A 26705-nucleotide genomic window follows, 5' to 3' on the forward strand; every position below is an offset into this window, starting at 1 on the left:
TAGAGAGGATGTGGAGAAAAGGGAACTAAGGCCAGGAAGAAAAGACAAGGAGGGGGAGTTGTTCTTCTTTATCAACATCACCAACACAATGAGCTGCTGAAGGTTTTTTAAAGCTGGAGAAGAACATGATGGGAGCTGTGATTTAGGTAGATTCATTAAGCTATTCAAAGGCTAGATTTGAATGGAACGAGAGGATAAGAGGGGGATGTATTCTAATTCCAAGTTCGGTCAGATGAAAAGAATTAAGGACCCAGGCCAAAATGGTGACTGTGAGAATGGGAATGAGAAAGAGGTACTCACTTAGGGACCACTGGATGTGAGAAAGAGTTAGATGAAACATGCTGGTCTAGGTAACTGAAACAATGAAGATGACATTTATTCATTCAACAAACATATGCTTATTATATGCCAGGAACTCTCAGTGGATATGGAAGAGAAGTATAGAAGACAGAAATGGGAAATCTAGGTGGAAGATTTAGTTTAGAAACAGATGATGATGGATTCAGTTTGGGTTATTAATGTAAGGAACTGATAGGACATTCAGATGAAGAAATAAGGCAGATAACTGGAAATATGATTCTGGATGGACCCCAGAGGAAAGATAAAAAAAAATGATCACAGAGATTTAGACATAATCAGCTTCCACCTCATAATTGAGGTCATGAGATATCTAGTTGGGGTGTGGCTGAGTGAGAAGATAACAGAGTTACCTAATTCAAGTTCTCAGGAAATAAATAGTCATAGTAGCAAAAGTTACTTATTAAAATTTTTAAAAATCTAAAAGTAATGTATACTCTTGTAGAAATTCTAACAATCCTAAAGTATATAAAATAAACAGGCAGTTTCTTTCCTTACTCTTTCCCCACTTGATTAAATTCTGATTAAAAGGAATTTAATTAGCATTCCTTTTAATTTGTGTTGCTTTTCCAAAGATTTTCATGGGGATTTATTTTTCTGGGGACAATGGGAAATACATTCATGGCAAGTAAACTTATGCTGTCCTAGCCTTTTTGATATGTAGAGAGAAGAAAAAGAAGGTAAAACCTTGGAAGGGAAAGCCAGGCTTATTTGCCAAACATTTTTCAATGAGAAAATATACTTAAAAATATATCTGTAAACTTGGCACAATCATTTAATAATTTTTTTTTTTTTGGTAATTCACAAATTTTACATGGCATTGCTTTGCCTGTAACCTCAAGGATCACACAAATTATTGCTTGAGGGTGACTATCCCAATCTTTTCATTTGGGAGACTCCTAACATAACTTCCAGAGCTTGAGGAGAGAGAAACTCCACATGATGTGTTCTCATTCTGTCCCTCCATAAAAGAAGGAAGGAGGTCTCTTTATGTTCTTCAAACTTTAAACAGAAGCAGTCAGACTTCTGGCAAATTCAACCATTCACAATAGCCTCACACTCAGAAGTGGAAAGACTACCCAACTAGAAAAGAAAATGAAATCCAATACCTGAGATACTCATGTGATCCATGCATTTTACTGCATGAATCTAGTATTCTACAAATGTAATTAGAGATAAATTAGTATTTAAATTTGGCAGTGGTTACTTTTTCCCTCTTTAGTTTGATATCAAATTAAGTTGTTGGGGAGGTAGAAGGCAAGACTGACTGCTCATCAAACAAGAACAGTATACAGTCAAACGGGAGTCAGAAAAATTTCCAACCAGCTCTGGAACCATTTATTTAGTGATGATCAAGTGCCACCATCTACTACATTATTCATTCTATGCATTCATTTGTTTACTCATTAATGGATGAATTTGTCAAATGCACTTGATAATGTTGAATCATTATATAAAGACTTATTTTAAGTATAAGAACAGGTAAGGATATAATAGATCATAGAAAGCTTTTCGTATAAAATTATTTTTAAAAGTGTTTAAAAGCTTTGCTATAATAAAGTATCAAATATTTTGTAAAGTTCATTTATATGGAATTCTTTGTTCCCCATTTATGCAGGATAAATGAGTCAGTACTGTAAACTATATTGGATTTTCTATAATTCTTCAACCTCCAAGATTATCAACTCTTACAAAACCCGGGGTGAAGAAACTGGATAAAAATTCTTCTGTGAATGTACGATTAACTCCAGGTTCCTCTCTCCTTTTCCCTTCTCTCTTGGTTTGAGCAGCATGACGGAAGGGCTGGGCCAGCTGACTGATGGGGTGTCTGGCCTGGATGATTTTACCCAGACCCACGAGTACCATGTGTGGCCGGGCTATGACTACGTGGGCTGGAGAAATGAGAGTGCCACCAACGGTTACATCGAGATCATGTTTGAGTTTGACCGCATCAGGAATTTTACTACTATGAAGGTAAGTGGAGTTAGGCATGGAAGCCAAAATCATGATCGAGGGAAAAGGCATGCTGGAAAGAACCTGAGGGTGTTGCCAGCAGAACAGGATTCAGATACATATTCTACTGCTAACTAGCCGCATGCATTTCATGAGTCACTTCATTTCTCTGGGATGGTTTCTTCATTTATAAATAAGGGTGTTGGACTAGGTCACTGTTTTTATGTATTTTGTTGCTGCTGTCTCATCAACAGAGTTGACGTATCCATTATGCAAACTGAGTGCACCTTCTGGGACCCATGATACTTTAAGCCCACAGAAATGATTTAACTTCTTTTACTGTCAAAATAAAAGAAATGAACTTTAGGGTCAAAGTTATTCTCATCTTTTTAACAAATTCGGTTGTAAAATATAATTTTAATGTGTTTTTATGAATGGTAGGGCCCACAAAGGCAGAAGTGACTAGGGCTCATGGACATCATTACTTGGCTTTGCCCAGCACTCTTCAGGGAGGGGACACGCTCTTGTCAGAAAGGGTGGCTCACTGTAGCTCTGATGCTCAATGGCATAAGAAAGGACTTTATATTTTGAACCACTCTCCACCCTCTGAGTATTTTCTCTATGCCCACAGCACTGAGAAGCCGTGATAGAAGATCCCATACACTTCTATTCCCAGAGTTCTTTGTTTCCTTTTTTTTTTTTTTTGTTTACAGATGGATCCTATTTATTTATTTATTTTTTACAGAAAAATGTTTTATGTTTTAAATGCCAATAAATACAACATGTGTACAGTATGATAACAAAAGCTCCCCTCAAATATCCCAATCCCTTCCCCAAATATACACACCATGCCTCCCTCCTTGCTGATAACAGCAGTTAGCAAATGTGGAGCGTATTTTACAGACTTTTATCTATGCATCTACAAACATACACACACATACACAACTGTAATGGAGGATAGTGTTTTTGAATAAGATTATACAATGGCAAGCCACTCCAGTACTCTTTTTTTTTTTTTTTTTTGAACAGAGGAAAATTTATGCGTCGAACCTGGACTGGTCACTTATGATAATATACATGCTACAATTCCATTCTCCCCAATCATTCCACCTTCACCCTCTCCCACAGAGTCCCAAAGACTGTTCTAAATGCCTATGTCTCTTTTGCAGTCTCTTATACAGGGTTCAGGTTACCATTTTTCTAAATTCCATATATATGCGTTAATATACAGTATTGATGTTCTTCTTTCTGGCTTACTTCACTCTGTATAATTGGCTCCAATTTCATCCATCTCATTAAAACTGATTCAAATGCATTCTTTTTGATGGCTGAGAAATATTCCATTGTGTATATGTACCAAAGCTTTCTTATCCATTCATCTGCAGATGGACATCTAGGTTGCTTCCATGTCCTGGCTATTATAAACAGTGCTGCAGTTCTTTGTTTCCTTATCTATGATCATTTATATGTATATGTGTCTGGTTCTCTTATTAGAGCTCAAGCTCCTCCAGGGTGGTGACTCTGCTTTCTGATCTCAGTACCCAAGCATCTGGCAGTTAATATACGCAGGCTCAAAAAATGTTTGCAAATGAACAAATGATATCCTTTATTGCCTACTTTCGCCATGTATAGTTATAAATATTTCTGCCACCTAGGGTAGAAGGAGGAGGAGATATGATGAACAGCAATAAGACACTGAAAATACAATTGTATTTTCTCAACTATAAACAGAAATTTGTAGAAGGACTGGGGCCAGGCAAGAGAAATTGCTGTGACTTCTGGCTGGGCCAACATCTGGATTTTAGACCTCAGGCCCAGATTCTGAGATCTCTGTGACTCTTTGTCTAGCCAGAGGAGTTTTATCCAATGAATGAGATTCAAGGCAAGTGGTGGGGTGAGGTGGTGTGGTTTTAACCCAAGTTTTTTCTAAGCCCTCAAATGTAAGTTATTAGGTTTTTTATTTGTTTATGCTAAAATGCCATCACCCCAAAGTCTGCATTAAAATGCAAGTATTTTACCTCAGGGAGAGTAAAACAATAAAAAAGTTAATGTCTTAAATGAAATAGCAGAAGTGATTTTATCAGTTTATTATTACAGAGTAGTTAAGAGTAAGTAGGTAAATTTTATTGAGGACTTGGATGAAAGCTGAAAGATATGGGAAAAGGACAGCTCTGAGGAGAGTTAAGTGAGACCCTGCAAAGGGCTGAGGGAGGGGACTTAAGGCCTGATTTCCATTTTCTCTGGGGTAGGGCCTTTCAGGAGAGCCCACCCTAGATGTAAGCATTGAGGGACACCTCTGTTGGCATGGTGGTTTCCTGGTACTTAGCTCAAATGGTCATTTTGCCTTTTCAATCCCATGTATGTTTCAGAGAGACAGGAATAGAAGGAAAAAAACGTCCATGTGAAGTGTGATCAGATTAGACGCTAAACCTGAATGCTAGATTCTGGGGTAAACAAATGAATAGGAAATTGTCTCTTTCTTGGGACAGTTTGAGGATCAATGGGGGGAAGATGCTATTTATTTGCAGAAGGAATATGTAGGAACCTTGAAGAAGGGAAACTGTTTTACCATTAAGGGTTCCTAGTAAACAAAAATTTGTTAATTCTTGGCATGAAACTGGAGTCAAAAAGAAAATGCATGTCTATTATATCACTCGCACATTCGCTCAGTTGTGTCCGACTCTTTGCGACCCCATGGACTGTAGCCCACCAGGCTCCTCTGTCCATGGGATTCTCCAGGCAAGAATACTGGAGTGGGTTGCCATTTCCTTCTCCAGGGGATCTTCCTGACCCAGGGATCGAGCCCAGGTCTCCCACATTGCAGGCAGACGCTTTAACCTCTGAGCCACCAGGGAAGCCCCCATGTTAAGATGATAATATCTCTTAATTGGATTAATAACTATTAGTTATATGATAAGAACAGAAGAATATACCTGGTCTGCCAGTGTGTTGCTCATGAATGGTTCTTTGGCAGTTGTAAAACATGTGTGCAATTGTGTATAACAAATTGTCCTTCACAAGATTTTTTTGGGGGGGAGGGAAATTTGCATAGTAGCAAAACTATGTATTCTTAAAGGAAAAATTTATTTGTGTCGTGAATAAGATGTATACCCAATGTGTACCTATGAACAAGTGTATCAATTCATTGTATTATCACTGGGAGAATTTCTAGTCCCACAAATAATAAAATGTATTTTTAAACCCCCGTAAAGCAATAACATTTACTCAATTGACTTTGATCTTCCTGAGTCCCCAGCCACTCCTGTGTAGTTTATCACAGGTCAAAATTATTCAAAAGCATATTCTGCAATGTGAAGGTACCAGAAACTTCTCAGGAGCTGAGTCAGGGTTGGTCCTCTTAAGGCTAAAAGGCTGAACACCTTGTTTTAATTTTTCTGAAACAAAAAGTAAGATGACTTTCAGGTCATCAGTGTCTTCTAGGGAGGAGTTTTGCTTCCTGGCAAAGTACTGCCCGTTTCCCTCTCTGTCCTGATTGTAGTTAAAACACAGCATTTAGAAGAAATGTGAATCCACAGAGTGTTTAGAAAATGAAAACATTACATATGTCAAAACAAATGGGATACATATAAAACTACACTGAATAAAATTCATGGTATTGAATATTTTCTTCATTATTAAAAAAGGAAGATATAAAACAAATGAACTAGACACTGAATTCCAACATCAAAGATTAATGTATAAACCAATTAATTAAAACTGGAAAACTATATAAATTATAGTAAACCCAAGAGCTTTTTCTTTGGAAAAATGTAAAATGAAAAAAAAAAAAAAGATCAAGGAAAAATAAAAGAGATTCTGAAATATATACATATAAATGCATTTCAAAATGTTTTCTATTTATTAAATAAATATTTAAGTCCATTGGGGAATTAAATCCTGTGCTATGTATTTGCATTCCAGAAGGATTCCCAAAACATTTGCAGGACAGATTGTTGTCTTCCCGACAGACCACTTATCCAAAGCTCCACAGATTTCAAAACATCTGAAAAATCTATTGAAGCTGTAGATGGCATTTCTTTGATTTTGTTCTTAACCTTATTCTACTTACTTATGTTCAATAGACTGGAGCTGTTAATTCATCCCAAAGAAGATATTAACACATGTTTTCATCATTAACATTTAGAGGAAAATCCAAATGGGAAAGTTGAGGTGATTTGCCCCCTTTCCATGTGGCATGGATGTGGAAAGCATGCTGGACTGCAGTCTACGATTCTAGATGCGGTTCTGATGTTGAACTGACCCCAGACAGGTCAAACGTCTTGGAGTGCCAGTTTCCCCATTAGTAAACAGAGAACTGGATTAGAAGATTTTTAAAGTCTCCAGTCACTCTAATATTTCATGATTTTATTCTTTTCACATATCTCTATTCTATTTCATCAGTCATTAAATTCCTATATCATTACTTCTTCTTCCTCAGCTAAAAATAAATTCTGAATTAAAAAAGTGAAAGTGCTAGTTGCTCAGTTGTGTCCGACTCTTTGTGACCCCTTGGACTGTGACCTGCCAGTTTCCTCTGTCCATGGAATTCTCCAGGCAAGAATACTGGAATGGGTTGCCATTTCCTACTCCAGAGGATCTTCCCAACCCAGGGATCAAACCCAGATCTGCATTGTAGGCAAATTCTTTACCATTTGAGTTGTACTGACTACCCAGAAACCAGAGGATGTTATTGAAGGGTTACAATCCAAGGACTAAGCAAGACATAAAATTGAAATAACAAATATATTCCAAAAATTACAATGATGCTTTTCCAACCTAAAGTCTTTAAATTCAGGGGAAAGTGACAAGCAAAGCTCCATTTTCTACATAGGACTGAGCCTGAGGTAATGTTACTGAGCTACCACCAGAGACTTGACTTATTACAAACATGGACATTCTGCTTTTGACGGATGTTGCTCACAGCAAGGTGCTACAGAGGAACTGTTGTGAAATCCTTCTTCCTGATGACCCTTAAAAGCCATACACATACCCTGGTGAGAGAGTCATGGCAGCAGGCAAGAGGGTACAAGCTACCTTCCCAAAGACTTTCTTTTCTCATCTCAGAAAGTATCTATGATGAAGATTTAATGCTCTCAGCAGAATGGCTTTACCAAAATGAATTTAATTAAGCGAGATGATTAAGTCTTGCATCTCTGGCTGAAAAATGCTAGTATCTGACAGTCAAAATGAGATTTCTAAGGGGAAAGATGAAATTGTATTGGATAGTGTGTTATTTCAGGTTTCTCCTCTAAACTTGTTAAAAGGAGTGGGTTAACTTTGGAAATATACCTAGGAGAAAGTAGTTCAGAATAGCTTGATTCTGGGTAGATAGCAACCATGGTTGAGAGGACTGGAGTGGTGAGAGGTACAGTCATAGACCAGAGAGTGTTAAGGGCAAGGAAGGAACTGAGAGGAGGCTGGTCCAGCCCTAATTTAACAGATGAGGACATCTCTCCCAGCAGTGTGCAGCAAGATGGCTGCTGCTGCTGCTGCTGCTAAGTCACTTCAGTCGTGTCCGACTCTGTGTGACCCCACAGACAGAAGCCCACAGGCTCCCCCGTCCCTGGGATTCTCCAGGCAAGAACACTGGAGGGGGTTGCCATGGCTAGGGGAGCACAATTGTAAAAGGTGACTAGAGTAGCAGCCTAGGTTTTATAAAGTCAGAGCAATGTTCCACTGCCACTGTGAGGTTCCTAGAAGGGAAGAATGCATTGCTACAGAGCATCAATTATTCACCAAAGGTGGTGCTCAGGGAAATTTGACAAGTCTAAGGTCTTACTGGGTGAGGTTGCACTGTGTCCCCACCCGGCGGGGTAAGTTCACTCTATGCCTCTTTCCCGGCCAGGTCCACTGCAACAACATGTTTGCTAAGGGTGTGAAGATTTTTAAGGAGGTCCAGTGCTACTTCCGCTCTGAAGCCAACGAATGGGAACCCAATGCCGTCTCCTTCCCGCTGGTGCTGGATGACGTCAACCCTAGTGCTCGGTTCGTCACGGTGCCCCTCCACCACCGCATGGCCAGTGCCATCAAGTGCCAATACCATTTTGCTGACACCTGGATGATGTTCAGTGAGATCACCTTCCAATCAGGTTGGGAGCTTGGATGGCCCTTAGGGAAGTGGGAGCAGGGTGGAGAAGGAGGAAGGCAGTGTCCAGAGCTTCTCACTGGTGGGTATGGTTATACAAGTGGCGTGTCATAGGTAGATAGAATCTTTTTCGCCACTAGTTTGGTTGTGGAAGGGCAGAATTGAGACTGGGAAAGTGGACAGAATGTTTACTTGGCTCTCACTCATATTTGTCTAAAAAGAAAAAAAAAAAAGAAAATGAGTACAATGCGTTAAAACGTTAATATAGATCAAACCAGTTAAGGGGAAGCAAACCTAAGCACTATGAAAGTATTTAGATGAAGATGTCTGAATATACACTAAAGAGAACAATGAACCTCCATCCGTCACTTAGCTTTACTAATCGCTGATTTTCTGTCATGCTTGTTTCACTTATTCCTCCCTTTTTGCTATAGAATTTTGGAGCAAAACCGAGATGTTATTTTATTTCAATAATAAAATTTTAGAATACACCTGAGAAGATAACATTATCTTCATAACAATGCATTATAACAACATTTATTAATAACTAGTTTCTTAATGTAATATAATAGCCAATCCACACTCATGTATCCTTGATTGTCTAATAATGTCTTAACAATAGTTGGCTTGAATGAATTAGGAACCTACTAATAAGCCCCTCCTGGTGTATTTCCTTTATTACATTTCTAGGTTGTATCTCTTTTAATCTAAAGAATAAGTTTTTAAAAAATTCCATTCTGGATTAACTTATTGCTTTCTGTGGTGTCATTTTACTGTAACTTATATCCTCTGTCATCTTGTGGACTGGAGGTTATGTCTACAGGTGAATTTGATTCAAATTCAATATTTATTTTTGCTAAGGATTTTTCATAGATAGTGTTGTGTACTTTACGTTGAATCTCATCATGGAGGTGTTATAGACTCCCTCACTTTTAGTGATGCTGAGATTGATCTTTGGGCTCAGGTGGTTTTTCTTTCACAGGAAAGTTCCCCATGATCTTTCTTCTTAGACTTTACCCTCCACTGACCACTGCTTAAATTATTTCATTAGGAGTTGTTGACTGATGATTTTCTAATTCTTTTGTTCCTTTTGCATTTATTAGCTTATGAGAACTATTTCCCATACGCTTGTTAGCCCTGAAATATAGTTCACATTGCAAGGTCAGGATACATGATTAATTTTTTCATCAATTTTTAGAGTGATGAGTTAATGCAACCTTTAGCAACTTTCAATGGTATCTAATAGATTTTGTTTTGATTTCCATCCTTGTTATGTTTCTTGGTATCATTATGCATTCATTACTTTTTGTAAATTCAGTGTTTGTTGCAATTAATATTCTTAATACTCAGATTGCCTGCCTGCATTTGACCAGAGCACATGCCTTTAAGCTGGCTCTGTCTACTTTGAATTGGGTCCTATAAGTTTTTGATAGCTGTTTTATTATCTGAAAGAACAAGATGTTCCAAGCTTATTTTGAGCATTCACTGCCCCAGATGTGGAATCACATTTCCTCAAGTGATCTTGGTCCTTTTTTTGGGGAATGGTATTTAGAGACCACAAAGTTGGCAATATGGACTGTGTCATGAAAAGTTAAAAGACATTTAGGACACTGTCTTTATCATCACAATTTAGATGAGGATATAAAACCTAGATAATTATTTTTTTTGGTAAGATGTTCAAAGTGGTGACCAACAATAAGGTCAGAAGGAGAGAGGTCACTAGAGAGTGGATTTGTAATGGACAAAGAAGTGAGACTTTATAATAGGCCTGGAAGAAGAATATCGGCAAAAAAATGACATCAGAGAAGAGGGAAGACTAAAAATAAACTAGAAGATCCCATACTTCCTAATTTGATTTTTAAAAGAAAAAAATTTAAGATGGTTTGCTAATTAAGATGTATTGATAAGGAAATAGAACACATGTTTAGAAAAAGAGGTTTGGTGCCTCAATATATTCTATTATACAAACTTAAGCTAAGAGTAAGTGGACTCATTATTTTATAAAGTATTTATTAAGGGAAGAAATAACTGTAAATGTTCAAAAGCCATGTTACTAAACATCGTAAATGTTAATTAGGAGACAGAGGTTTCCACCATCCTCAGAGTTTCTGCAGAAGACTTGAAATGTTGGCTTCAGGAATTAATATAAGGCATACTTTGCTAACTTAATGACCAAAGAATTTTAGAACAACATGAATGATTAGCTTTAAGTCATCTCAAACTTGTATTTCTGATAGGAAAATGGAACAAGATGTGTCAGTGCAATTGTTTCATATTAAACGATCTCCTAAACAGTGGTGTTTGTGGCATAAAATCACAGGAAATGTGTTCATATCTTTTTACATTTTCTTGATAAGAATACAACTTTGAAAAAATGTTCTCAGTAAGTGATTAAATACGTCCTATGTAAACCCAAATCAGACCAACATGTTAGTTATGTCTGCTGTGTATATATTCTCATTAACATTAAAGAAGACGCTTTTAGAAGTGTGCCAGAAGGACTTAAAATAGTTGCAGCTATGTAACTATAGTTACATAGTTTTTGACTGCTGAAATATCTTGAACTTTAATGTCATGATAATATTAGTTTTCACTGAAATCTGAGAATCCAATTCAGAAAAGTATAGGTGGGTGCCAGATACTTTATTTATATCATAATGCTAATAATAAGAAAAATTAGGTTTTTGGGAGAGAATCTCTTTTGGATGGGAAGTGAGTAATTTAATTATTCCCCTCCTTATTAGACAAATCAGAGGGAAAAATAAGTTACCAACATCAATCTGTCAAATACACTTTTGGGATCTAGTCTTGGAAGCTTCAGGATCACAGTAAAGGATAATTTAACTCAGTAGTTTCCAACATTTTTGGCACCAGGGACCGGTTTTGTGGAAGACAATTTTTCCACCGATGGAGTGGAGAGGGGTGGTAGTTTCAGGATAATTCAAGCACATTACATTTATTGTGTACTTTATTTCTACTGTTATTACATCAACTCCACCTCAGATCATCAGGCATTAGACCCTGGAGGTTGGGGACCCCTGCTCTAATTTATCTATAAGGATGAAGGCTTAATTTATAAATCAAAAGCCTAAGACAATGAAACATAATGAAAACTCTTTAGTAAACAAAAGAGTTCAATTAACTTAGTTTCCTTGAAGGAAAGATCATCTTTAGCATCATGTCTGTTCCATGTTTCTAACTCATTATATTCTCTCTATATTTTACTGAACTTGGGTCTCACTATGTGTGGTCATAGCTCTCTGATCATTCTTTCTTAAATTTTTTTTTATTATATTATGATACTTATAAAAGAAAAGTTTTCCTTTCTATTGAGATGAATGGTAATATTATTTATTAATAATATATGATTTCATTTCTAATCCAGTAAATTGATTTCACAAAGTACTAGCTTAGAACCTACCTTCAGAAAAACCACTACCTAGCTGTCTTCTTCCCTTGACCTCTGACTCACCCTTGTTTTATAACAGATGCTGCAATGTACAACAACTCTGGAGCCCTGCCCACATCACCTGTGGCACCCACAACCTATGGTACGTGTTATGGAATTCTTCGTTATAAAAATTAAGTTGAGGAGACCTTCCAGAGGATGAAGAAGAGTGGAGATCTGCAAAGGCCTGAGTGTGTAGGAGGCTTGTGTCCTTGGATGAAGAATAGCTCTGGAAAGATAGGACAGTCCACATCCAAAGTTAAAGGCCCAAACTCACTCCCTTCCCTGATGGTCCATGTGGTTCTTCAGCTGAGGCTGTCTTGAGTTGTCCCAACAGCTTCTTGGCAGTTTGGGACATTTGGAGCGAAAACAGGGAGGGGGATGTGTCTAGGTGAGACCCACTGTAGGGATCTCAAGGAAAGAATGGAAGTCTATGGAACAAAAAGCTAGTCTCCAATTGCAGGGAAATATGGACAGATGTATCTATTGCTTCAGACAGCCACTGGCAGTATAAGTCAGCAATCTGGAAAATACATAATCATAGTGTAACATCCAAAGAGGACTCTCAGCTACCCTGGCATGTCTCAAAGAAATCACAGTGGAACTGGTTCTTCACCTGCTTTCCCTGAGGGGAGGTTAGAGGCCAGCAGACCCAAGCCATGGTGTGAAGGAGCAAAATTTTGGCAAGAATGGCAAGCCTATCCATTATCCAGTCTGATCCATGTAGAAGAGGGGGCTACTGTCCTATGGCTGTGGATTGTAGGACATAGGCACAGAGTAATACAAGAGTAGCAATACCAGGTGTTAAGGTGATGTGTTGTGGAGTTGTCCTGAAGGGGCAAGCTCTGCCTTCTCGTCTCCAGTGCAAGCCTTTGTGCCTCTCTCGCCCTGTGAGATAACGATCCTCTTTGCCCTTGCTTCCCTGGGCGCAGATCCGATGCTTAAAGCTGACGACAGCGGCACCCGAATCCTGATTGGCTGCTTGGTGGCCATCATCTTCGTCCTGTTGGCCATCATCGTCATCATCCTTTGGAGGCAGTTCTGGCAAAAAATGCTGGAGAAGGTGAGGCTTGGAGCGATTGCGTCGCGGGGTGGGGGCGACTCCACCCTCTCCTGTGCTGCTCTCACCCTGGGGGTGGGGGCAGACCACAAAACTAGTAGATGGCTCGCAAGACACTCAAGGCGGCAAGGGGCATAGGCATAGAGAAGCTAGTGCCAAAACTGCTAGATGGCTCGCAAGATACTCAAGGCGCAAGGGGCATAGGCGTAGAGAAACCAGGGCCAACAGGATCGGAAAAGAATAAGCTAAGTCCAGTTTCTCATTTTTAGGATGCAGATTTCGAAACCTCCCTAGGGAACTCAAAACCTTTTTTTTTTTCCTTCCCAGCACATTTAGGCATCTCAACTTAGGCATCTTCCTGGAAGATTCTGATTCACTGGGTTTTGGGTGGCATGTCAGCATCTGTATTTTTAAACATTATAAAGTCATTATTTTACAGTTAAATTAAAAAGTTAACAAGTGATTCTGATGCATAACTGATACCTAGCTAGAGTCTCTGATAATGCTGTTCCTTTTGTTTTTACTGCTTGATTGTTTTTGGTGTGTGTGTGTGTGTGTGTGTGTAGAAAAATATACAACATCATTAATATCCAAGCCAAGTTTCTTGCAATTCTATTCCAACTTCTTTTTGTACTTGAATGTTGTGGCTATACATCCTCTGAATGCCTCCTCAGAATCATTTTGTCTAGGTCAAGTGATCTGTATAATTTCTACTGCATTTGTCTAACACTTTACAGCCATGATTTTACTTGAACCTCATTGAATAATGGTGAGTTGGGCATAGTAGTTATATTTAACTGTTTTTCTGGTTAAAAAATATGAAGTTCTCAGTGCCATTAATATCCTGTTTGTTATGCTGGTTCCAATTGTCGATCTTGAAATTTGTTGACCTCTTTTCTTCTAAACTATATACATTCCACCACAGGTGGACTGGGGCTTCCCAGGTGGTGCTAGTGGTAAAGAATCTGCCTGCCAATGCAGGAGACATAAATAGATGTCTCCGTCCCTAGGTCAGGGTGATTACCCTGAAAAAGAAAATGGCAACCCACTCCAGTATTCTTGCCTGGAGAATCCCATGAACAGAGGAGCCTGGCGGGTTACAGTCCATAGGGTTACAGAGCTGGACATGACTGAAGCGAGTTAGCACACATACATGGATGGATTATCTATGTCTTCTTTTGGTTTTTGAGACCAGACAGCAACTCTGGCCACTGTTGCTAAGTGTGTGATATTCTTGGAGTTTTCTGATGATAAAGTGTTTCCACCTTTGGCCATGGGCATTGTGCCTGGTCAGTGAGCTCAAATGGATGCGGATTGTGAGAGGTCACAGGTGCTCTGGGTTGTGAGACTGTGAAGTGCCCACTGAGGGCTGGGACTGGGAGGGAGGGTAATGCCTGATTATGTTCATAGCTTCTGTGTATGGAGATGGGCTCTCAGAGGAGACCAGTGCCTCTGTGCCGGGGTCCAGCCTCGGCAGAGTCCAGGGACACCCTCAGGATGAGCGGCATCGGTGAGAAAAGAAAGAAAAAAAAAAGCGAGTCGAGTCTTGGTAGAGTGCAGGATCAAGACTGCTTTATTTTTTACATCAGTACTTATATACCCTAAAACCGGCAGTACTAAAAACGGAGAAGGGATTGTCTTGATGCAATTGTGCCAGGAATGCCGTCATAGACCATCTTCTAGAACAGTCAGCACCTTCACGCATAACTCTTAAACAATGGGTTCTTCGGACATCAAGGCCACAAGGCATGAGAAAATGGCTTTATCTGTGTAGCAGTTGCTGCTGCTGCTAAGTCACTTCAGTCGTGTCCAGTTGGTCAATTGTAAATACTATTAGCAAGCCTTATCTTGGGAGTCTCAGTTTCGCGCAAACTTTGTGACTCCCTAGGAAGCGTGGTATCTGTTTTTGGGCTTTACCCCCATATCTCTGCAGAAACAATTTTTTACACTAACACTACAAGCTTATTCATTTTGTTATAAACCTTTATCTCTATGTAGTCCTTTTAGTGTACTCCCAGGTACACCACGGACAAGGGGCAGGGAGACATATCAGTAAGCACTGGTATGTGACCTTGAAGGCCAAGAGTCTCATGAGCTCCTTCTGGATCTCGCTTTAAGGGGCCCTTCTAAACTCATGAAAGGCTTTGTATCTATATTGCTTGTGAAATGCTTAGGCCTACTCATAGCGGACTTAGTTTTATGTCGGGGGCACTTTGTGCAGTCCTGACCATTCCAAATTCTAAATTGACAATTATAACCCCAACAGGGCCAGAAGGATTAGGATGTTCTGTGTAAAAATATTTTCTTCATTCCTGGCCAGTTTATAGGGCCCATACACCCTCAGGGACTGTATTGCTGCCATGCAAAGGCTTCAAGGGGGATATTTGAGCAGGAGTCAGAATTCTTAGAAAGCACAGAGGACTACCAAGCGTCAGAAGAAGAAGAGATGGAGGCCCGGGAGTAGAGGATGGGGCGGCCCCGAGAAATCCCCGGAGGTCTGGATGGCCTTGTGGCATGCCAGTTCCTCAAGCCAAGACCTTGTCATGGGCGGGGTCTCTCACATCGGCTCCTGACACCTCTGTGGAGTACATACCAGAAGAGGTGACTGGACTGGAACCTTCGGAACTTTTGGTGGGCGGGACAAGAGGAAGGGGCTAATATCAGAGAAATGAAGGGAAGCAGACAAGCAGCCCACAATTCCTTCTGAGCTGTTACACACTTAGTCGCTGAAAGACGAAGTTTACTTTAAGATTTTTAGGCAGGAATATTTCACAGAAGAGAGGATCTTTTGCTTCCCACAGGGACTTCTATCATGAGTCTGAAAATGCTTTGACTGAATTAAAGCTTTCAATCCATAAATAGTGACTGAAGGCTGATAGGCAGAATCCACAGAGAGCTCACGCACTGGCATGATGAGGTAACACCAAAACCTTTCTTCTTTTAGAATGCTGACACACGCTGAGTATCTGGATTCCAGGGAGAAGGCTAGCAAGGAGTGGTGGTGGAAGAAGCTGGTGGTCTGAAGATCCATTGGAAAGCTTGATGCTGTGTTCTTATTGAACAGTCTGTTATGACTGCATTTTTTAGTTGAGGGGGAGAGTCTGTGTTCTCTATTCTATGAGCTATTTTTCTCTGCACCAGAATTTACCACTCTTCTCTGAGTCTTTCTTCTGAAACCCACTGGAATATATTCTTGGTCTGGGAGAGGAATTTGGGGCTGGAGACTCTCTAGGTAAAAGGGAGACTAAATATTTTGCCCTTGAATATTTAACTTGGTCCTTCAAGAAATTCTTTCTATCCCTGTACTTCCTGAGTGAGAAAACTCAAACCCTCTGGAATAACACAGGATTTCTCCTTTAGGAAAGAATTTTTTTGTAGAAGACCCTTAAGCATGTATTTATATTCCCAATACATTACTCAAAGTAGCCGTATGCTATAGCATTATTTGCAGGATACTTATAATGGTGTCCTCGATTCTGTCTTTGAGAGTCAACCCATGTTTATTGAGTACCTACATGTGCTGGTCTCCATGCTCATTGTTGAGGACCTATCAGCCGAGCTTATGGAGCAGACACCTGAATTTCTCCATTGAGCACCCAACATGTGTTTGCTGGAGTAGAACATTTCACATGTTTAAAGAGTCACATATATTTAGATGATGAGATTTCATTTTGAAGGAGCAGGAAGGCCATATTAGATGGAATGCGAGAACAATTAGCTGTTTAATTCTTCTTATTCCTGTGTTAGGTATAATTTGGGCTTCCCTGGTGGCTCAAATGGTAAAGAATCTGCCTTCAATGCAGGAGACCTAGGTTTAATCCCTGGGTTGAGAAGATGCCCTGGAGAAGGGAATGGGAACCCACTCCAGTATTCTTGCCTGGAGAATTCCATGGACAGAGGAGCCTGTTGGGCTACAGTTCAGGGAGTCACAGAGAGTGGGACATGACTGAACTGCTAACACACACACACACACACACACACACATACACAGGTATAACTCACCTGAGTATCCCTAGACACATAGGGCTTTCCTTTCCTATTTTGTAGTCATTTTATTTTTGGTTAGTAGAAATGCAGGATAAAGAGAGTATTACTCTAACATACAATGCCAGAGTGATCAGGTGAAGTACAGATTCATCGTATTACAACACATTTGTTGTGTTCATGAGCATTTTAATTTATATCTACATGAAATCAAGTGGTTGAATGGTGTCAGGAAAACCCATTATTTAATGGGTTTGAACTTTGAAAATGTTAAGATTGAGATTCTTTGATTGGTTATTGATAGGTTTCTACAATGTCATGTGAATGATGCTTATAAGTACTTCAATGGGAGTTAATGAATGTTGGCAGTGTAGATATTTGGAAGTCAGACTGTTCCTTGATAAAATGAAAGATTATTCTAAATTTCTACAGTGTAGGTATTTGTAGAACCAGGCTGCATCCCTGTCACTTGCATTGCTTCTGGAGTTTGAGTATTAAAGAGTTCTTTTCATCTGAGCAGAAGAGCTGGCTTTAAGACAAGGAGGGAGTGATGATCTCTTTTGTGCCAACATGCCTTTCTCCCCTTCTCTTTTAGGCTTCACGGAGGATGCTAGATGATGAAATGACAGTCAGCCTTTCCCTGCCCAGCGAATCCAGCATGTTCAACAATAACCGCTCCTCATCACCAAGTGAGCAGGAGTCCAACTCCACTTATGATCGCATCTTTCCGCTTCGCCCTGACTACCAGGAGCCATCCAGGCTGATACGGAAACTTCCAGAATTTGCCCCAGGGGAGGAAGAGTCAGGTGAGGATAAAGTGATGGGCAGAGAATTGAGGAACAAGGTTTATGAAAGTGTGACACAATTACTCCTGCTCAACCAAGTCTAGTTTAGCCTAGAGAAGTCCACCTTCTATTGGGAAGTCCACACTGTCTTTCTAGATTGGGTCTGCTGCTCCTCCTACTCAAATCTGAGCATCTCTCCTCTGCTACTAATAATAGTAGATGTTTGGAAGGCCCCACATGTTAGAAGAAGAAAATAGATAAAATGTGTTACTAAAGTGTTAACACCGGAAGAACCTAAACAACCCAACTTGTCCAACCTCCTCTTTTTTCATAAAAGAAAAGTAAGAAGACTCAGATAAGGTAAGATAAGACTCAGCATCAAACACCAATGGGATAAATTCAGGACTAGAACCAAACTTGAAGAAAAAACAATGAAGCTAAAGACATCCTAGAATTCCCAGTTTTTAGTCACCTAGATAATTGTGTTGGGCGTCCCTGGTGGTACAGACAGTAAAGAACCTGCCTGCAATGTGAGAGACCTGGGTTCGATCACTGGGTAGGGAAGATTCCCCTGGAGAAGGGCATGGCAACCCACTCCAGTATTCTTGCCTGGAGAATCCCCATGGACAGAGGAGCCTGGCGGGCTACAGTCCGTGGCGTTGCAGAGTTGGACATTACTGAGAGACTAAGCACAGATAATTGTGTTATTTAATTTTTGTTCATTTATCTTTGGTGAATGATGTATTAGACTAATGTATGATTTTATTATTAAAATAAATATCTCTTGCCTTCTCTCGGTAAAAGCATTGTTTTGGTAAATGGTGCCAATTGATTCCCATCTCAGTGTTTTTTTAAAAAGGGCTGCAGAGTGACATCAGAAGGGATGCTGGGGTCATTGCTGAGACTAAGAGCAGATTTTCTTTCCATAATATCAGCAACCAAAAGTGACCTGAGTCAATAGGAGAGGACTGATGGTGTTCAGGAGAGAGGTCATTGGAGAAGTAGCAGGACTAACTACAAGGGCAGAGGCTTTTCAAGAGAGTCTTTCCAAAGGAAGAAAGGACACTAATGTGTATTTACCACTTGGTTTAGTTCAGTTCAGTTCAGTAGCTCAGTTGTGTCTGACTCTTTATGACCCCATGGACTGCAGCATGCCAGGCTTCGCTGTCCATCACCAACTCTAGAAGCTTGCACAAACTCATGTCTATCGAGTTGGTGATGCCATCCAACTATCTCATCCTCTGTCATCCCCTTCTCCTCCTGCCTTCAGTCTTTCGCAGCATCACGGTCTTTTCCAGTGAGTCAGTTCTTCACATCAGGTGGCCAAAGTATTGGAGTTTCAGCTTCAGCATCAGTCCTTCCAATGAATATTCAGGACTGATTTCCTTTAGGATGGACTGGTTGGATCTCCTTGCAGTCCAAGGGATTCTCAAGAGTCTTCTCCAACCTTCCGTTTCAAAAGCATCAATTCTTTGGTGTTCAGCTTTCTTTATAGAAAGCTTTCTTTATATTTACCACTCAGCGGATAGCAAACTTTGACGTAGCATATTGAACTATAGGACTTTCACAGAGACGACAAGAAAAGGGATATAATTCTTTTTTTAGGCCGAACCAAAGTAGCTTACCTACTTCCTGAAGTCTAAAACATCCCCCCTCATATTTTAATCTGTTTTAAAGTTAGGCTGTCTTAAGCTGGATCATATAAATTTAATCAAAGTTTTAAATCCCGAAAATAGGTTATTTACATCAGTGATCATATCTTAAGATTAAGAAAATATGCTATTAAATCCTAAAACTTTAATACTCCCATTCTAACCAAAATAGTCATGATAATGTGATCACTGACCTAGAGCCAGACATCTTGGAATGTGAAGTCAAGTGGGCCTTAGAAAGCATTACTACAAACAAAGCTAGTGGAGGTGATGGAATTCCAGTTGAGCTATTTCAAATCTTGAAAGATAATGCTGTGAAAGTGCTGCACTCAATATGCCAGCAAATTTGGAAAACTCAGCAGTGGCCACAGGACTGGAAAAGGTCAGTCTTCATTCCAATCCCAAAGAAAGGCAATGCCAAAGAATGCTCAAACTACCGCACAATTGCACTCATCTCACACGCTAGTAAAGTCATGCTCAAAATTCTCCAAGCCAGGCTTCAGCAATATATGAACCATGAACTCCCAGATGTTCAAGCAGGTTTTAGAAAAGGCAGAGGCACCAGAGATCAAATTGCCAACATCTGCTGGGTCATGGAGAAAGCAAGAGAGTTTCAGAAAAACATCTATTTCTGCTTCATTGACTATGCCAAAGCCTTTGACTGTGTGGCTCACAATAAACTGTGAGATGGGAAGAGATGGGAATCCCAGACCACCTGGCCTGCCTCTTGAGAAACCTGTATGCAGGTCAGGAAGCAACAGTCAGAACTGTACATGGAACAACAGACTGGTTCCAAATAGGAAAAGGAGTACGTCAAGGCTGTATATTGTCACCTTGCTTATTTAACTTATATGTAGAGTACATCATGAGGAATGCTGGGCTGGAAGAAGCACAAGCTGGAATCAAGATTGCTGGGAGAAATAACAATAACCTCAGATATGCAGATGACACTATCCTTATGGCAGAAAGTGAAGAGTAACTCAAAAGCCTCTTGATGAAAGTGAAAGAGGAGAGTGAAAAGGTTGGCTTGAAGCTCAACATTCAGAAAACAAAGATCATGGCATCTGGTCCCATCACTTCATGGGAAATAGATGGAAAAACAGTGGAAACGGTGTCAGACTTTATTTTTTGGGGCTCCAAAATCACTGCAGATGCTGATTGCAGCCATGAAATTAAAAGACACTTACTCCTTGGAAGGAAAGTTATGACCAACCTAGATAGCATATTAAAAAGCAGAGACATTACTTTGCCAACCAAGGTCCGTCTAGTCAAGGCTATGGTTTTTCCCGTGGTCATGTATGGATGTGAGAGTTGGACTGTGAAGAAAGCTGATCGCCGAAGAATCGATGCTTTTGAACTGTGGTGCTGGATAAGACTCTTGAGAGTCCCTTGGACTGCAAGGAGATCCAACCAGTCCATTCTAAAGGAGATCAATCCTGGGTGTCCATTGGAAGGACTGATGCTAAAGCTGAAACTGCAATACTTTGGCCACCTCATGCAACGAGTTGACTCACTGGAAAAGACTCTGATGCTGGCAAAGGTTGGGGGTGGGAGGAGAAGGGGACGACAGAGAATGAGATGACTCTGTGGACATGAGTTGAGTGAACTCCGGGAGTTGGTGATGGACAGGGAGGCCTGGAGTGCTGTGATTCATGGGGTCACGGAGAGTCGGACATGACTGAGTGACTGAACTGAACTGAACTGAACTAGTACAGCCAGCCTTCCTAGAGCTTCACTCCAATTCCATAAGTTTAGTCAAGGAGATTGTTAATGACCATATAGTATGAGGAGAAGGGTAAGAGATCAAATGGTGACCTGTATTCTGGAGGCCACAAGAAAGTCTCTAGAGGAAACATTGTCCACGTAATAATGTCGTAGCCTAGGTTAGACTGGGGGCTTTTTTTTAAAATTATAATTGGAAGATAATTACTTTACAATATTGTGATTTTTTTTGCCATACATTAACATGAATTGGCCGCATGTTTTAGTCTTGCTGTCAGATTTTCTTTCTTAAAGAGGTCTCCGAAAATGCTCCGTGGGATAAAGTTCATTGTCCTTGACTTCCCAGGCTGCAGTGGCGTTGTGAAGCCAGTCCAGCCCAGTGGACCCGAGGGTGTGCCCCACTACGCAGAGGCTGACATTGTGAACCTCCAGGGGGTGACTGGAGGCAACACCTACTCTGTGCCTGCCGTTACCATGGACCTGCTCTCGGGGAAAGACGTGGCAGTGGAAGAATTCCCCAGGAAGCTCTTAACATTCAAGGAGAAGCTGGGTGAAGGCCAGTTTGGGGAGGTGAGCTGACTCTTGGAGTGGAGTCTCCAGTCCTTGGTAGTTCAGAGGAAGCAGTTGAGTAAAAATGATGTGCAGAGCAAAGTGTCCCAGACAAAGTGGGCTCACACGGAATGTGTCCTCCAGCTGTTTCTCCTTGCACAGTCCTCTGTAGCTGCCCCCAACATTTTTGGTACCGTGTGTCATGGAAGATAGTTTTCCATGGACTGGGGGAGGGGGTGGTTTTGGCATCCCCAAATCTCAAGTATATTACATTTATTGTGTACTTTATTTCTATGACTATTATATCAGCTCCACCTTTAGATCATATACACATTCCTGGAAGTTGGGGACCCCTGCCCTAGAAGACTAGTATTGGGTCAGTCTCATCTTTGTCAAATAGTGTGGAATTCCTGGGAATTCTGATTTCTATACAAGAGTTTTTAAAGCAGAAAAGTCACTAGACTTGGAGAACCTAAAAAAAATCCAATATTTTCTAAATATTTTATAGTAGGTTATAGAGGGTGGGGACCATAAGATGTGATCATCTTTTATAAACTGTCCAAGAACATCCTGCTATTGGATAGCCACTTTGTTTTTTTCCATTTTAATGGGAGTTACACGTAAAATGGTCAAAAACAACCTCGCCCCTGCTTTTAGTCCCAGAATCAGCCACTAGGGAATAAATCACTAACCAAGATAAGGAGAACACTCTTCTCAATTGCCCTCAGAGTGATGCATGTACTATTTGACTTTTCACTTTTACAACAGTCACATGAGCCTTCCGAGAATTCAAAGCAATGATTTAAGTGGCAACAGAAGCTCTTCAGTACCGCCATCTAAACTGCAAATGTAACTTGGTTTCCTAAGAGTGTGGTGGTGGTTTCCAGCATGGGTGGCGTGCTTTAGCCTTGCGTAGGTTTGCTGGTGGTGGAGGAAGAAGGGCCCGTGGCATCCATTGTGGCATTATGTCCACTCATCTGTCTCCTGAGTTGAAAATGCAGGCTTGTTATACTGTTGCTGACACAGAGGTGTTCCCAATAATACTAATTCCATCCTAAGGGATTACCTTAGAGAATAAAATACCTTATATTTTGCGCAATCTTATAGCCAAGTTCCCTTGAATCAAAGTTGAAGCATTTATACAAGATGACATTTTATAGTATAATAATACTGTATTTTATAGCTATAATAAAATACTGTTGTAATTCATTCACATATTTAATATTCCAACCAATGTATATTTTTTATAAAGCAGTAACATATCACATTAGCTTACCACTAAAAAAAATCAATTATTTGAGTCAAAGATATGCTACACATAGCTTCTTATTGGTCTTTGATTATTTTGCCTGAATTGTAAGAGTTAGTTTATCTCCAGGAAATGCCCAGCAAGAGTACTGAGACATCTTCAGGAGAAATGATGATGCTGAGACTAGATGACTTTTGTCTAGGTTCATCTCTGTGAAGTGGAGGGAATGGAAAAGTTCAAAGACAAAGATTTTGCCCTAGATGTCAGTGCCAACCAGCCTGTCCTGGTGGCTGTGAAAATGCTCCGAGCAGATGCCAACAAGAATGCCAGGTCTGTGGTCTACATTTTGAATTTTCCTTTATTTGTTTCATCTTCAGGATCAGGGATGCTCTTGGAAACTTCTGGGCAACTTGTTTCTTTTGAGATGGGAAGGTCTGTGAGCTGCCTCACATATCCATTGTTGTGTTTTATTTTCCTGATGGGTCAGTAATCCTCATCTTCATTCTCATCTCCTTCTAAAACAAATGTACATTTTCTGTTAGATCTGCTACATATTTACTTCCTAACCTCCTTTGCACAGCACTGTGCTTCCCAACCTACACAACAGTCTGAATATGACGTTCCTAAATGTCATTACCTACCCTTGCAAACTTTTCACAGTCACACACATCTTTCTTGCTAAGTTTCTGCCATTCTCCTTTTTTCGCACTGAATCTCTATTTACTTTCTCATCCCATTTTTTCTCTTTTATGCTCCTCTTCGTCTATATCCAGCAACCCCCCAAATGAGAAGCTACCTCTACTTGGAAAACTACCCATGGACCTCAAAGCAAAAGGATCCACAGTCCTTTAGCAGTTTTCCAAACTGGCTAATAATCTCTTGGATCCTTTACTACATAAATTGCAGTTTCCAGCCACACTCCGTTGTTTGACAGCCTTTCCATTACAGTAATGGTGAGTTAATCCTCACCCAGACAGGCATGCTGATTGAAAGCTGATTGAATGTGTCTCAGGAAAATCTGCACATCTGGGTAACATATGCATTTCTTCTTTTGTGTTGGCTTGATTTGTCACTGATGTTCAAATTCAGAAAAAGTTTAAATTGCTATACCTCAAATTATCATAAATTCCAAGAATTTTGATAGAGTTTTATTGAAAGTCTTGCAATTGGCAGGATGTGGCATGAAGAAGAAAGAAAGTCAAGGGAACAGAACTGTGGCGGTTTTGGAATTTTAACTGTGAGAATTTCAATCTTAAGGATATTAATATGAATGAAAAATTATATCCTCAGGTCCCATCGAAAGAAAGAATATTCCTAATATAAATATTAGCCCATAATTAGAGAAGGCGGCAAGAAGAAAGGAAAGAAACTATGGGATGTGACAAAGCTTTCACCCATTAAAAACATTTTTTTTTACAATGTTGTGTTGGTTTGTGCCATACAACAATGTGAATAAGCCATAGTTATACATATATCCCCTCCCTCTTGAGCCTCCCTCCTTGCTCACTGTTTTTTGGTGAGGTTTGGTGTCCCATCTGTGCCCACTCCAGTTAAGCAACGATGGATGGCTTAGGTTGTGTGCCCTCCCAAACCATGGACCTCCTTGCTCTGAGGTTGAAGGAGGAATGAGAGAGGAGAGGTGTTGAAACCACATTGATTTTAAGGATTTCACATTGACTGCTATGACTCCCAGTCCAAGATTGCTAGAAAACTCCTAGGAGACGTACAACATGTCTGCTCCAATAGTTTTGAGAATGTGGGCTAGTGGTTTCACTCCCCCAATTATTGCTACTGGGAAGGTAGCCCACTTTGTGATTCAAGGGTGGTCATCACCATCTACTCTAACAGCTATTAGTTTTGGCCAAGTGAGTACTTCTTTTGAAATGACTGCATTACTACCATGAACTTTAAACTGCTCAATTTTGAACAGGTTACTAAATGTGTGTTGTGACTGTCTGCTGGTACACTCTGCATTAAAAGAAGCCAGCATGGGACAATAAAAAATTATCAGATAAACCAGAGGATGGTTATTCATTTTCATAAAAAAGTGCCTTAGCTTTATTTATAGAGTGACTCCATGGCTTTTAAAAAAGGGAAAGACCCCAGTGCACTTAAGATATAATTTTCAGTTGAAGGTTTTATTTTTAAGACTAGTTTTTAGTAACCTACATTTGATTTAGCAAATATTGATCACATGAGTTTGAGTGAACTCCGGGAGTTGGTGATGGACAGGAAGGCCTGGCATGCTGTGATTCATGGGGTCTCAGAGTCGGACACGACTGAGCGACAACTGAACTGAGCTGAACTGAATCGCTTTCTATGAGGCAGGGCTTTTGTTGGATACTAAAGGTGCAAATGTGAATGTCATGGTCCATCTGCCTCCAAAACTACAGTTGAAGGGTTTATCATATTCCAGGATGAGTAGAATGAGACAGTTTCCAGGAAGCAATTTCTCTGTTCTCACAAAGGTTATCAAAGGAAAAGAAGACTAGTATAATGGGTAGGACTCGACTTTGCTGTGTCTTCTCCCACTTCTTGATTCTAACTCTGGCAACCTCTGGGTTTATCTATGTCTGTGTCCTTCAAAGGAATGATTTTCTCAAGGAGATAAAGATCATGTCCCGGCTCAAGGACCCAAACATCATCCGTCTCTTAGCTGTGTGTATCGCTGAGGATCCTCTTTGCATGATCACTGAGTACATGGAGAATGGAGATCTCAATCAGTTTCTTTCCCGCCATGAGCCACCCAGTTCTTCCTCTACCAGTGTACCCACTGTCAGGTAAATAAGCCGAGTCTTCCATCTCTTTCCTGGGTTCATGAGACTAAGATGGGGAGCAGTGAGCGCTAAAGTTAATCATTGTTCTTGGATGGTGGGGGATGTTGTTTTTCAGTTGCTAAGTTGTGTCTGATTCTTTGCGACCCCATAGACTGCAGCACGCCAGGCTTCCCTATTCTTCACTATCTCCCAGAGTTTACTCAAACTCATGTCCATTGAGTCGGTGATGCCATCCAGCCATCTCATCCTCTGTTGCTCCCTTCTCCTCCTTCCCTCAATCTTTCCCAGCATCAGGGTCTTTCCCAATGAGTCAGGGCATGTTAGTGTGCAGGGAATAACAGAGCAGCTGCCCTTTGAGGGAAGGCAAAGAGATAAATGAAGAGCAGAGAAGGGATGCTGAGGTTGGAACCCCAGTTTGTTGGTACCAACTGTAGAGTATGTACCTTTGACAGCTTCTTGTTTTCGGAGGCTACTTTCTCTCTTCCTTGTATTTCCTCAGTTATGCCAACCTGAAGTTTATGGCTACCCAGATTGCATCTGGTATGAAGTACCTTTCCTCACTTAATTTTGTTCATCGAGATCTGGCCACACGAAACTGCTTAGTGGGTAAGAACTATACCATCAAGATAGCTGACTTTGGAATGAGCAGAAACCTATACAGTGGTGACTACTACCGAATCCAGGGCCGGGCAGTGCTCCCGATCCGCTGGATGTCCTGGGAGAGCATCTTGCTGGTGAGTTTCCTGTGTTTTTGAGCTCTGCCCTAGCAACCAGCACACAGGCAGGTGCCCATGGCATGCAGAGGTGCACCAGAGACAGCAGGAGCCAGACAGTGAATAGACTTTAATGTTTTCTCTGACTTGAGATGATTTACTTTGGTACTAATCATTATTTCTTAACACTTGCCTATTTCTGCTGATAAAATGTAAAATGCTTACTATAGAAAATGTGGAGAGAAAGGTTAAAAATATACCTGGAATGATAAGAGATTTAAGTATGATATTTTAAAATCTCTACCCTTCCCATATTATTGATCTTAATTTGGGGTATTAAAATTTTGTCATTTAAAGAACTGTTATCCACA

The 26705-nt window shown here is 40.3% G+C and overlaps 1 protein-coding gene across 8 annotated transcripts in view; it reads left to right on the forward strand.

Annotated features, from left to right (window-relative positions):
* The window catches only part of DDR2 (discoidin domain receptor tyrosine kinase 2), a 176968-nt gene that overhangs the window by 137722 nt on the left and 12541 nt on the right, over nt 1–26705 (forward strand). For all 8 annotated transcript variants that reach the window (XM_055404153.2, XM_055404149.2, XM_055404150.2 and 5 more), the window contains 9 exons: nt 2148–2331; nt 8156–8399; nt 11884–11946; nt 12776–12906; nt 17483–17693; nt 21393–21616; nt 23047–23174; nt 25433–25624; nt 26121–26355. In XM_055404153.2, coding sequence (XP_055260128.1) covers nt 2148–2331; nt 8156–8399; nt 11884–11946; nt 12776–12906; nt 17483–17693; nt 21393–21616; nt 23047–23174; nt 25433–25624; nt 26121–26355 — 1612 coding nt within the window. The remainder of the gene's footprint in view (nt 1–2147; nt 2332–8155; nt 8400–11883; nt 11947–12775; nt 12907–17482; nt 17694–21392; nt 21617–23046; nt 23175–25432; nt 25625–26120; nt 26356–26705) is intronic.

The sequence above is a fragment of the Moschus berezovskii genome, chromosome 4, assembly GCF_049115385.1.
Source record: "Moschus berezovskii isolate FMDL1 chromosome 4, NW_MosBer_1.0, whole genome shotgun sequence".
Classification (NCBI taxonomy): Eukaryota; Metazoa; Chordata; class Mammalia; order Artiodactyla; family Moschidae; genus Moschus; species Moschus berezovskii.